At 39.5% G+C, this 14,066-nt stretch overlaps 1 protein-coding gene across 2 annotated transcripts in view; it reads right to left on the bottom strand.

The window, feature by feature from the left end:
• Window positions 1-2,307: 2,307 nt before the first annotated feature.
• nup93 (nucleoporin 93) overlaps window positions 2,308-14,066 on the bottom strand; it is a 38,530-nt gene continuing 26,771 nt past the window's right edge. For both annotated transcript variants that reach the window (XM_072385377.1, XM_072385378.1), the window contains 10 exons: window positions 10,070-10,261; window positions 9,858-9,984; window positions 9,682-9,754; window positions 5,591-5,635; window positions 4,391-4,507; window positions 4,183-4,301; window positions 3,998-4,115; window positions 3,841-3,924; window positions 3,634-3,762; window positions 2,308-2,544 (listed from right to left, as the gene is read on the bottom strand). In XM_072385377.1, coding sequence (XP_072241478.1) covers window positions 2,434-2,544; window positions 3,634-3,762; window positions 3,841-3,924; window positions 3,998-4,115; window positions 4,183-4,301; window positions 4,391-4,507; window positions 5,591-5,635; window positions 9,682-9,754; window positions 9,858-9,984; window positions 10,070-10,261 — 1,115 coding nt within the window. In that variant the 3' untranslated portion in view covers window positions 2,308-2,433. The remainder of the gene's footprint in view (window positions 2,545-3,633; window positions 3,763-3,840; window positions 3,925-3,997; window positions 4,116-4,182; window positions 4,302-4,390; window positions 4,508-5,590; window positions 5,636-9,681; window positions 9,755-9,857; window positions 9,985-10,069; window positions 10,262-14,066) is intronic.

The following is a 14,066-nucleotide window of genomic DNA, read 5'->3' as shown; positions in this document are numbered from 1 at the left end:
CGTGAGAAAACTGTTGTAAAATTTACTTTAATGAGCTGCTGCAACTCAACCCAAAAACCAGCACAAATCTACAGGGAAAATCCAGGTAATATAGTTTATTAACACATTAGTAAGAGAAAAAAAAGAAGTTTGTGCTTCAGAGACTGCAGGAATCATTAAAAATAACCTGAAAACGTAGTTAGTTTCTGTCCTGGAGTCCAAAATAAACTGATTTCTGTTAATTCAAGTGGAAAAAATACAGAAAAGATCAAGAAGCACAGAAAGCTCAGTTATTTACATCTTTAAAGATGAGATAATTCTACTTTTTTAAAACCAGGAGCTCAGGAGAGCCTCACACCAAAGTTCCAGTCTTGTTTTATAAAGTAAATCTGTGAAATGAAGCGGAAACATTTGAATAAAAGGACATTTTTAAGGAGCCAGAACGTGAGAAAACTGTTGTAAGATTTACTTTCATGAGTGTTGAGGAGCTTCTGTGTTCAAGCTTAAAGATTTGAGCTGGATTTAATCAGATTTGAAACTGTTAAACCTCATTTCATGACCTCTGCTGATGCTTTGGTTCTGTTTTCTGCAGCCCAATCATTTCAAATCATCATCATAGTCATTCTTTCATTGATCTGCTGCAACTCAACCCAAAAAAACAGCACAAATCTACAGGGAAAATCCAGGTAATATAGTTTATTAACACATTAGTAAGAGAAAAAAAGAAGTTTGTGCTTCAGAGACTGCAGGAATCATTAAAAATAACCTGAAAACGTAGTTAGTTTCTGTCCTGGAGTCCAAAATAAACTGATTTCTGTTCATTCAAGTGGAAAAAAATACAGAAAAGATCAAGAAGCACAGAAAGCTCAGTTATTTACATCTTTAAAGATGAGATAATTCTACTTTTTTAAAACCAGGAGCTCAGGAGAGCCTCACACCAAAGTTCCAGTTCTTGTTTATTTCTGTCCTGGAGTCCAAAATAAACTGATTTCTGTTCATTCAAGAGGAAAAAGAACAGAAAAGATCAAGAAGCACAGAAAGAAAAGGTAGAAACCCTGTTTCCTCGTCTCTTCGGGGCTCGTCAGTCCTGATGTCAGTGGGGCGGTGCCACCCTGGTGTTGTGAAATAGCCGGCTTATAGAAGGTGTTTGTCATCGGCCTGATTCACAACACCAGCTGCGGCACACACACCGAGGTCTGCTGCTGCTGCTGGAAATCAGATTTACTCCATCTAAGGACAAATGCCTGTCAAATAATAAGAATAAGGATTAAAAAATAAATAAATCAGCAACAATTTGACCGGTGACTGAGACACTTTGACAACTTAAAGCAACATGCCTGAAAAAAGACGAATAAGACAAAATGGAGGCCTTTAGTAGAGCTAAACCTGAATGAGCCTCCATCTGAGGGAGAGTGAGTGGGCCTGAGGGGGGGGGTTTCTATTAAACTTCAGCTGAGAAATGAAGGACCAGCTGTTAATCCTCTGCTTCAGGTGGGCTGGGGGGGGGTAGCTTCCTGTAAATGGCTGCTGAAGCGTGGCCAGATAACTGGGATGTGTGGCGGCTGTGAGCTGAAAGGACTTTTCTAAATTAAACTTCAAGACAAATGTGTGACAAAGTTCAGGGGGGGGGGGGGGGGGGGGGGGGGTTAGATCTTATTCTACAAAGTCAAACACTGTGGAACCTAATATGACCGTTTCTATTAAAAAATAACATCTCAGCCGCCCTGCACCTCCTGGCACAAAGGCAGAAATTGCCCCCCAGTCCAACCATCTGCCCCCTCACAGACAGCACCGCCTGCAGCCCTGAAATATTGAGCAACGTCCATGTTGTCTGAGCTGAAAAACAGGTTTCATCCCACTTTCTGCCCCCAGAAACACAAAAAATGGCTCAAAAACACATTTTAACCAGAATATTGAGGGTTTTTTTGTATGTAGCTCATGTAATTTCTGTCTAAATCCTATTAATAGTTCATTCTTCAGCCCTTATATGCAGAGAAAATAACCCAGTCATGGGAAGAAATGATGCAAAGCACACAAATTAATGAGAGAAATCAGTCTGACGGTCTTCTGAGTCACGATCTTTGGTGTTTAAAGCTTTAAAACTTATATATATGCGTATAAAAAGCTCCAGATTGAGCCAACGAACCCGAACAAATGCAGAATTATGTGAAAACACAAATGTTTCTGATGTTTCAAAGCATCGAGGACAGCAAAAAGAACACAAGGTCAAATGAAAATGTGATGGATGTTTCAAAGGAAATAAAAAGACAACTGAAAAGTAAACCTATTCTTTTTTATTCAAATCATTAAAAAGGTACAAATATGAAACAACAAAAAGGAAAAAGAAGGCAGACCGACAGGTGACAGGAACTCAGAGGATGGAACAACGAAGCAGCAGCTTCTACGAGACAAAATGAGTCCAAACCCAGACGGGTCGGTGTGTTTTAGGCGTTTCTAGTTCATCAACAGCTCCATCTGCACCAGGCGAGCGTTGGTGTCCCCCGCCATGTTGTACGGGATCATGCCGGCGAAGGTGATCAGGGCTCTGGCCTGGCTGCGCAGCTCCTGTTTGCAGCAGAAGAAGAAGAAGAAGAAGAAGAGCGTTAAAACCCTGCCCTGTGACCCTGGCAGGCTTCGGGGGACGCTTTAAGCTGCGAGTCGCCGTGGAAACGGCTGTAAGAGACGCCGTCCATGTGGGCGATTTATGGAGAAACCGTGATTTGCATCTTTTTAAATCTTATATGTCGAAGTATTGTTGCAACCAGAGTTAAATACTATGTTTCTGTCTGTGTTTGATCTAAATAACGTGTTAAAAGTGCAGTTTATGAGCTTTAAAGCAGATGGAACCGAGTAAAATGGCACGTTTCCAGCGTTTTACCTGCACCTGAGGTGACATGAACCATCGTTTCCAGAGAGTAAACACGGCCTGTGCTTGGCTGGAGAGATTAAACTAAGACAGATGCATCAAACTGCTGAAAAACACTAAGGATTAAAGGATATGTGGGGCGACATTTAAAAAAATCTGCTTAAATTAAAACAAGTTAGAATAAACTGCAGCTCAACGAACCAATTTAGCTAATTTACTCAGTTTCAAGGACAAAACCTCACCTAAAAATATTATATAATAAAATTATATTATATTATAATAATAATATTATATATTAATATATAATAATAATAATAACATCATATAATAGAATAATATTAAATAATAATAATTATAATATCATATAATTTAATAATATTAAATAATAATAAAATAATATCATATAATAATAATAATAAAAAAATATATAATATTAAAATAATATTATATAATAATAAAATAATATTATATACAATAATAATATGATATAATAAAATAATATTATATAATAGTAATAATATCATAAAATATAATAATATATAATAATAAAAAATATTATATATAATAATAATAATATCATATAATAAAATAATATAATAATAATAATATAATAAAAGAATAATATTTTACTCCTAAATAATCAGGTTAAAGTAACTTTATTGAACTAATTATGGTTTTATTCATAAAAATTAACCTAAAGTGCTTCATATTCCCATTTTTGGACAGTTTAATTCACCTGTAATCGTCACAAACAGCAGCTTTTCCTGCTTTACTCTAAAACTCCTCACCATGTCTCGGTCCTCCGCGGCCCGCTGTGGCCGCCCGGCTGTGCCCGCCGGCGCCCCCTTCAGGCGCTTGTGCTGGGTGAACAGGATGTTCATGGTGGCCAGCAGGATTTCCGACAGGTTGTGCCGCACCTAGAGGCAGAGAGAAAAGGTCCAAATCCAGCGTTTTTACACAGATTTGACAGAAAAGCGTCTCCAGAGGACCTTCACCTCGTCGCTGAAGTTCCTGAAAGCGGCCACTCTCTCCTCCACGCCGTCCTGACTGAGAGGAAGCAGCTTTAATCGCTCCATCACCTGTCAGAGAACCAGAAATAACCACCAGCACCAAAACAAGCCCCTCCCCCTCCCACAGCGCAGCCGCACTCACATCATAGGCTCTGTCCACGTGGCCGGCGTGGTACTCGTCAAAGAAGGTCATCAGGTCCAAAAGCAGGTAGAAGGTACCGTCCACCGACTTCTCTCCGGCGACGCCCTGAGAGCGATACCTGCGGCGGAGACAGGCTTTAATGAGCAGCTCTTAGCCGGGGGAGCCGGGCGCCGGCGTGCGTTTACCTCTCAGCGATGGCCACGGCTGTGGCTTTGAGCCTCTCCTTGTTGGACTGAGGCGCGCTGACCTGGGCAATGACCGGACTCAGCAGCCTGTTCATCAGCTCCAGCACCTTATCTGGGCTCTGAGCAGGTGAAGAGACAACGAGAGGCTCTAAAACCCGCAGCTCTGCAGGGAACGGAGCAGCGGAAAGAAGCAAAGAGGCCAGCTCACCTTGGCCAGCTCGTAGAGTCGCACCGCCTCCTCAAACAGGCCTTTGTTCTCAGCCTCTAAAGCCACTTTACTGATGATTATTCTGGTGTCGCCGGCAAATTTATCAATGACTCCGGGCTGGGGAAGAGATAAGAGATGAGAGAGAGTATTTATCCGTTTCTAAGAGCCAGATACAGATGAAAAGTAAGTATTTATCTGTTTCTAAGAGCCAGATACAGATGAAAAGTAAGTATTTATCTGTTTCTAAGAGCCAGATACAGATGAAAAGTAAGTATTTATCTGTTTCTAAGAGCCAGATACAGATGAAAAGTAAGTATTTATCTGTTTCTAAGAGCCAGATACAGATGAAAAGTAAGTATTTATCTGTTTCTAAGAGCCAGATACAGATGAAAAGTAAGTATTTATCTGTTTCTAAGAGCCAGATACAGATGAAAAGTAAGTATTTATTTGTTTCTAAGAGCCAGATACAGATGAAAAGTAAGTATTTATCTGTTTCTAAGAGCTTTAAGTGAGCTTTCAGACACACTTTAGGTGAAAGAATTACAGATCTATGAAAGAGAAGAGGGCAGCGGACCCATTATTGGTTTAATTCTATCATTTTTTAAAGAAAATACAGTTTTAATAAGAATCTGCACCGGCAGCCATTTTAACTGCCTTCAGTTTTTTTTTTTAAATTAATTTTTTTATCTATTGTTGAGGTGCAAAAGAAACAAAGAAAGAGGGGAAATGGAAGCAATCAGGAGGCTTTTCCTACTGTTTCCTTCAAAGTATCAGTAATAAGATGCTAAACACCCATCAGTTAAGGGACTTTTGCTCCTTTACAAACACACTTTACTCCTTCTTTTCCTTTTATCTCGTCTTCTATGTGTATATTTAGTGATAAAACCTCCCTGAAAACCTGAATATACACATATATTCTTCTTTTACAGCAAATAAAACTGTAAAACCTTCCATTAGACGGCATGCAGGTGCCTCGCAGCATCTCTGAATGCATGAAACAGAGTGATCTGAGCCTCAAACGGATGTGAGAAAAGTAAAGAAACTGAATCAGGAGGAGGTTTCTGATGCGTGGCGGCTGAGCGGCGCTGCTTAACAGGGCGTGTTGGAACATGTAAGGAAGACAAAGAGTGAGAAGAGGAAAGGAGCAGAAAGGTGAAGAGGATGAAGAGGAAGACCAGGGGAAATGGAGAGTCTTCTTACCTTCCTGCTGCCGTCCTTCTCTAACCTTCCCAACAGCATGTCAAACTGCAGGAAACAACGTCAAAAACACGTTAAATATACGCTGAAATGTCAAATAAATACAACCCAGACAGATATCTAACCTGGTTCCAGGATTATTTCTCATGCAAATCCAATAAAAACACCTGAAACAGTTTATTCAAGTTAATATTTTACATAATTACTGTCAAACTGCAGGAAACAACGCCAAAAACACGTCAAATATACGCTGAAATGTCAAATAAATACAACCCAGACATAGATATAACCTGGTTCCAGGATCATTTCTCATGCATATCCAATAAAAACACCTGAAACAGTTTATTCAAGTTAATATTTTACATAATTACTGTCAAACTGCAAGAAACGACGCCAAAAACACGTCAAATATACGCTGAAATGTCAAATAAATACAACCCAGACATATATCTAACCTGGTTCCAGGATTATTTCTCATGCAAATCCCATAAAAACACCTGAAACAGTTTATTCAAGTTAATATTTTACATAATTACTGTCAAACTGCAGGAAACAACGCCAAAAACACGTTAAATATACGCTGAAATGGCAAATAAATACAACCCAGACATATATCTAACCTGGTTCCAGGATTATTTCTCATGCAAATCCCATAAAAACACCTGAAACAGTTTATTCAAGTTAATATTTTACATAATTACTGTCAAACTGCAGGAAACAACGCCAAAAACACGTCAAATATACGCTGAAATGTCAAATAAATACAACCCAGACATATATCTAACCTGGTTCCAGGATTATTTCTCATGCAAATCCCATAAAAACACCTGAAACAGTTTATTCAAGTTAATATTTTACATAATTACTGTCAAACTGCAGGAAACAACGCCAAAAACACGTCAAATATACGCTGAAATGTCAAATAAATACAACCCAGACAGATATCTAACCTGGTTCCAGGATTATTTCTCATGCAAATCCAATAAAAACACCTGAAACAGTTTATTCAAGTTAATATTTTACATAATTACTGTCAAACTGCAGGAAACAACGCCAAAAACACGTCAAATATACGCTGAAATGTCAAATAAATACAACCCAGACATATATCTAACCTGGTTCCAGGATTATTTCTCATGCAAATCCAATAAAAACACCTGAAACAGTTTATTCAAGTTAATATTTCACATAATTACTGTCAAACTGCAGGAAACAACGCCAAAAACACGTTAAATATACGCTGAAATGTCAAATAAATACAACCCAGACATATATCTAACCTGGTTCCAGGATTATTTCTCATGCAAATCCAATAAAAACACCTAAAACAGTTTATTCAAGTTAATATTTTACATAATTACTGTCAAACTGCAGGAAACAACGCCAAAAACACGTTAAATATACGCTGAAATGTCAAATAAATACAACCCAGACATAGATCTAACCTGGTTCCAGGATTATTTCTCATGCAAATCCAATAAAAACACCTGAAACAGTTTATTCAAGTTAATATTTCACATAATTACTGTCAAACTGCAGGAAACAACGCCAAAAACACGTTAAATATACGCTGAAATGTCAAATAAATACAACCCAGACATATATCTAACCTGGTTCCAGGATTATTTCTCATGCAAATCCAATAAAAACACCTAAAACAGTTTATTCAAGTTAATATTTTACATAATTACTGTCAAACTGCAGGAAACAACGCCAAAAACACGTTAAATATACGCTGAAATGTCAAATAAATACAACCCAGACATATATCTAACCTGGTTCCAGGATTATTTCTCATGCAAATCCAATAAAAACACCTGAAACAGTTTATTCAAGTTAATATTTCACATAATTACTGTCAAACTGCAGGAAACAACGCCAAAAACACGTTAAATATACGCTGAAATGTCAAATAAATACAACCCAGACATATATCTAACCTGGTTCCAGGATTATTTCTCATGCAAATCCAATCAAAACACCTGAAACAGTTTATTCAAGTTAATATTTTACATAATTACTGTCAAACTGCAGGAAACAACGCCAAAAACACGTCAAATATACGCTGAAATGTCAAATAAATACAACCCAGACAGATATCCAACCTGGTTACAGGATTATTTCTCATGCAAATCCCATAAAAACACCTGAAACAGTTTATTCAAGTTAATATTTTACATAATTACTGTCAAACTGCAGGAAACAACGCCAAAAACACGTTAAATATACGCTGAAATGTCAAATAAATACAACCCAGACATAGATCTAACCTGGTTCCAGGATTATTTCTCATGCAAATCCCATAAAAACACCTGAAACAGTTTATTCAAGTTAATATTTTACATAATTACTGTCAAACTGCAGGAAACAACGCCAAAAACACGTTAAATATAAGCTGAAATGGCAAATAAATACAACCCAGACATAGATCTAACCTGGTTCCAGGATTATTTCTCATGCAAATCCAATAAAAAGACCTAAAACAGTTTATTCAAGTTAATATTTTACATAATTACTGTCAAACTGCAGGAAACAACGCCAAAAACACGTTAAATATACGTTGAAATGTCAAATAAATACAACCCAGACAGATATCTAACCTGGTTCCAGGATTATTTCTCATGCAAATCCAATAAAAAAACCTAAAACAGTTTATTCAAGTTAATATTTTACATAATTACTGTCAAACTGCAGGAAACAACGCCAAAAACACGTTAAATATACGCTGAAATGGCAAATAAATACAACCCAGACATAGATCTAACCTGGTTCCAGGATTATTTCTCATGCAAATCCAATAAAAAGACCTGAAACAGTTTATTCAAGTTAATATTTTACATAATTACTGTCAAACTGCAGGAAACAACGCCAAAAACACGTCAAATATACGCTGAAATGTCAAATAAATACAACCCAGACATAGATCTAACCTGGTTCCAGGATTATTTCTCATGCAAATCCAATAAAAACACCTGAAACAGTTTATTCAAGTTAATATTTTACATAATTACTGTCAAACTGCAGGAAACAACGCCAAAAACACGTCAAATATACGCTGAAATGTCAAATAAATACAACCCAGACATATATCTAACCTGGTTCCAGGATTATTTCTCATGCAAATCCCATAAAAACACCTGAAACAGTTTATTCAAGTTAATATTTTACATAATTACTGTCAAACTGCAGGAAACAACGCCAAAAACACGTCAAATATACGCTGAAATGTCAAATAAATACAACCCAGACATAGATCTAACCTGGTTCCAGGATTATTTCTCATGCAAATCCAATAAAAACACCTGAAACAGTTTATTCAAGTTAATATTTTACATAATTACTGTCAAACTGCAGGAAACAACGCCAAAAACACGTCAAATATACGCTGAAATGTCAAATAAATACAACCCAGACATAGATCTAACCTGGTTCCAGGATTATTTCTCATGCAAATCCAATAAAAACACCTGAAACAGTTTATTCAAGTTAATATTTTACATAATTACTGTCAAACTGCAGGAAACAACGCCAAAAACACGTCAAATATACGCTGAAATGTCAAATAAATACAACCCAGACATAGATCTAACCTGGTTACAGGATTATTTCTCATGCAAATCCCATAAAAACACCTGAAAATGTTTATTCAAGTTAATATTTTACATAATTACTGTCAAACTGCAGGAAACAACACCAAAAACACGTTAAATATACGCTGAAATGTCAAATAAATACAACCCAGACATAGATCTAACCTGGTTCCAGGATTATTTCTCATGCAAATCCAATAAAAACACCTAAAACAGTTTATTCAAGTTAATATTTCACATAATTACGCAGCATAAGATGCGTTTTACCTTCTCAGTCTTATAAAAACCTCATAAAAATGCTCCTTAATGTAATAAATTAGCTTTGCACAGCAATTCTTAATCATTGCAGAGTTCTGATGAACCAAAAGGGATGAAGAGCCCAATTTAATGTGCTGCTTTGACCCTTTTTAAAGGACCAAAGCTCTCCAAAGTATTAAACCCAGCTGTATTAACTGTGCTGCGAGGCCTTTTCTGCAGGCCTCACACTGAAAGCGGGTCACTCACCTCTCGACTCTCGATAACGAGTTCACTGACGCAGCGCAGGAACATGTTCTCTCCCTGGCTGTCCTTCTCATTCCTGCAGAGCGACACGGAGCAGGAGGTGGATTACAGTAATTAGCATCTAAGTTTAGTGAGGAAATGACCCAATGGGGCGTGGCTCGGTGAGTTAAGGTGTTTACCGGAGGAAGTAGAAGTACTGCAGAGCTTCCCGGGGATCGGTGGACTCAAACTTCCGGGTGTAAAGCATCAGCAGACGGATGAAGTTGAGGCGGCGCACCATAGGAGGGTCGCCAGGCTCCTGACTCACTGTAAAGCAAACGCAGATTTAACTGGAATCTCTCAGGGCTCTGGAACGTGGGTCAGCAGGTAAAACGAAGGCGATTAGACTCACAGAGCTGAGCGCTTTGACCTGAGGACTTCAGCAGCAGCCGCAGCTCGTAGAGGACCAACGCCACGTGAACGGCGTGGCTGCGAAGCCTCTCCACCCGAAACAGGAACGCCACCGCCGCCTCAAACTGAGCCGTCAGGAACAGCACCTGGAAGTACAGGAAGGGCTGCTGGCTGGCAGAGAAATGGGACTCACCTGTGGAGAAGGAAGATTACAGCAGGTTAAGGACAAGAAGTTAAGGAGATCTGACCAGTTTCACCTCCAGGATCACCTAAACCTGTCAGTAAACTCAGGAAGAAGTCACTCTCCAGCTGTTTCTGCTTAAATTTGACCAGTTTCACCTCCAGGATCACCTAAACCTGTCAGTAAACTCAGGAAGAAGTCACTCTCCAGCTGTTTCTGCTTAAATTTGACCAGGATCACCTCCAGGATCACCTAAACCTGTCAGTAAACTCAGGAAGAAGTCACTCTCCAGCTGTTTCTGCTTAAATTTGACCAGTTTCACCTCCAGGATCACCTAAACCTGTCAGTAAACTCAGGAAGAAGTCCCTCTCCAGCTGTTTCTGCTTAAATTTGACCAGTTTCACCTCAAGGATCACCTAAACCTGTCAGTAAACTCAGGAAGAAGTCACTCTCCAGCTGTTTCTGCTTAAATTTGACCAGTTTCACCTCCAGGATCACCTAAACCTGTCAGTAAACTCAGGAAGAAGTCACTCTCCAGCTGTTTCTGCTTAAATTTGACCAGTTTCACCTCCAGGATCACCTAAACCTGTCAGTAAACTCAGGAAGAAGTCACTCTCCAGCTGTTTCTGCTTAAATTTGACCAGTTTCACCTCCAGGATCACCTAAACCTGTCAGTAAACTCAGGAAGAAGCCACTCTCCAGCTGTTTCTGCTTAAATTTGACCAGTTTCACCCCCAGGATCACCTAAACCTGTCAGTAAACTCAGGAAGAGTCACTCTCCAGCTGTTTCTGCTTAAATTTGACCAGTTTCACCTCCAGGATCACCTAAACCTGTCAGTAAACTCAGGAAGAAGTCACTCTCCAGCTGTTTCTGCTTAAATTTGACCAGTTTCACCCCCAGGATCATCTAAACCTGTCAGTAAACCCAGGAAGAAGTCTCACTCCAGCTGTTTCTGCTTAAATTTGACCAGTTTCACCTCCAGGATCACCTAAACCTGTCAGTAAACTCAAGAAGAAGCCACTCTCCAGCTGTTTCTGCTTAAATTTGACCAGTTTCACCTCCAGGATCACCTAAACCTGTCAGTAAACTCAAGAAGAAGTCACTCTCCAGCTGTTTCTGCTTAAATTTGACCAGTTTCACCTCCAGGATCACCTAAAGCTGTCAGTAAACTCAGGAAGAAGTCACTCTCCAGCTGTTTCTGCTTAAATTTGACCAGTTTCACCTCCAGGATCACCTAAACCTGTCAGTAAACTCAGGAAGAAGTCACTCTCCAGCTGTTTCTGCTTAAATTTGACCAGGATCACCTCCAGGATCACCTAAAGCTGTCAGTAAACTCAGGAAGAAGTCACTCTCCAGCTGTTTCTGCTTAAATTTGACCAGTTTCACCTCCAGGATCACCTAAACCTGTCAGTAAACTCAGGAAGAAGTCACTCTCCAGCTGTTTCTGCTTAAATTTGACCAGTTTCACCTCCAGGATCACCTAAACCTGTCAGTAAACTCAGGAAGAAGTCACTCTCCAGCTGTTTCTGCTTAAATTTGACCAGTTTCACCTCCAGGATCACCTAAACCTGTAATTAAACTCAGGAAGAAGTCACTCTCCAGCTGTTTCTGCTTAAATTTGACCAGTTTCACCTCCAGGATCACCTAAACCTGTCAGTAAACTCAGGAAGAAGTCACTCTCCAGCTGTTTCTGCTTAAATTTGACCAGTTTCACCTCCAGGATCACCTAAACCTGTCAGTAAACTCAGGAAGAAGTCACTCTCCAGCTGTTTCTGCTTAAATTTGACCAGGATCACCTCCAGGATCACCTAAAGCTGTCAGTAAACTCAGGAAGAAGTCACTCTCCAGCTGTTTCTGCTTAAATTTGACCAGTTTCACCTCCAGGATCACCTAAACCTGTCAGTAAACTCAGGAAGAAGTCACTCTCCAGCTGTTTCTGCTTAAATTTGACCAGTTTCACCTCCAGGATCACCTAAACCTGTCAGTAAACTCAGGAAGAAGTCACTCTCCAGCTGTTTCTGCTTAAATTTGACCAGTTTCACCTCCAGGATCACCTAAACCTGTCAGTAAACCCAGGAAGAAGTCACTCTCCAGCTGTTTCTGCTTAAATTTGACCAGTTTCACCTCCAGGATCACCTAAACCTGTCAGTAAACTCAGGAAGAAGTCACTCTCCAGCTGTTTCTGCTTAAATTTGACCAGTTTCACCTCCAGGATCACCTAAACCTGTCAGTAAACTCAGGAAGAAGTCACCCTCCAGCTGTTTCTGCTTAAATTTGACCAGTTTCACCTCCAGGATCACCTAAACCTGTCAGTAAACTCAGGAAGAAGTCACTCTCCAGCTGTTTCTGCTTAAATTTGACCAGTTAAATGTAATTTTCAGTCGATAAAGGTGGCTGTGAAACATTTAGAGCAGCATCTCAGGCCCTAAGAGGCCGATGGCAAAGGTTTGTCCAGATTAAACATGCAATAAACTAACATTAACAAACTATTAAAATGTATAAAATGTAAAAAAGTAACAAACGCTACTTCTCCTGGGGACAAAAGTTTGATTATTGATCTGAAAAGAGTACGAATATTTGCCAAAATCAAACCCAAACCACCAGGAAATCCACAGAAAGTGACTGTAAATACTTTACTTCAACTAAAACCATCCCCGTTTAAACGCTGTTTCGCAGGTTTGCTCCTTAAATATCAGCTTTTCTTTGTCCCTCCTTCATCTACTATGCTTTAATGTCTCCTGAGCAGAGCGCTGGCGCCACTTTCCATTCATCTTCCATTCATTTGACTTCTAAAAGCAGAGCGATCACATCTCGGCACTCGGCAAACATCACAACAGGACTGTGGACAGTTTTACCAAGAATAATGGCATCAAATGATCAAAAGACAACATTTTTAATCACAGTTATCTAAATTTAACTAAATGAAAGCCGAAGCCTCGACTTCTCTCAGACTCTGACATCACAGCTCATTAAAAGCTACTTTAAAGAGTCTTTAAAGGACCTGGAATCTGATTAGATCTCTGCTTTAAGTTCAATTTGAGCTGAAACTCAAGTGAACTGAACAAACTTCATGAGCTGCAGGTAAAAGTAAAGATAAATGTGTGAGTTTTTAAACCCGAATAGATTTAACTGGGAGAAATTCAGCATTCTGCAACTTAAAAGAAAGTGATTTTATTCAACAGCGGACGCTTATAGACCCAGTTTTACCCAAGGTCTGAATAGGTTTTGTTGTTCTTTTTTCCCCCAAGAAATCAGAGGAAAAAGTGCAGGTACTTAGTCATCAAGTTTACTTTTTAATTACAATTCTTAATCCTCTTGTTGGCTGAAAGTTTGAGGAGCAGAGCAGGGTGGACCATGTCAGCCATTTTATAGCCTTATCTCAGACTTACAGCGTTTTAGTTCAAAAAGCGAGAGCGCATGAGGGAGAGGGAGCGATGAAGAGAAGAAAAAAGGATGGAGGAGGCGAGATAGGAGTGTGGGGGAGGGAGGGAGGGAGGCTGCAGCCCGGTGTGCAACAAGAACCGACAAAGAAATGCAAGGAGAGCACGTTAAAGAGGACAAGAATCTGTGGGAGGGAAAAGGGACGAGAAAGAAAGAAAGAGGGATGAAATAGAAAAGGATGCAGCAAAGGAGGAGGCTGGTTTTTAGGCTTTATATCCTGCTGCGAAGCAAGATGGAGGACAACAAAGAACACTGCGCCAGACACCCGAACGAGCCGAGCAGCAGAGAGGAAACAGAACGAGGCTTCGGGCAGAGCGGCGAGAGTCCGACAGTCGGCTGCCTTATCTGAAGGAGGCAGCCTCGGCCCACAGAGGG

Source organism: Leuresthes tenuis, unplaced genomic scaffold, assembly GCF_036924035.1.
Source record: "Leuresthes tenuis unplaced genomic scaffold, fLeuTen1.0.hap1 SCAF_5, whole genome shotgun sequence".
NCBI lineage: Eukaryota > Metazoa > Chordata > Actinopteri > Atheriniformes > Atherinopsidae > Leuresthes > Leuresthes tenuis.
Note: the sequence above shows the minus strand (reverse complement) of the source record. Positions and strands in the feature narration are given on the sequence as shown.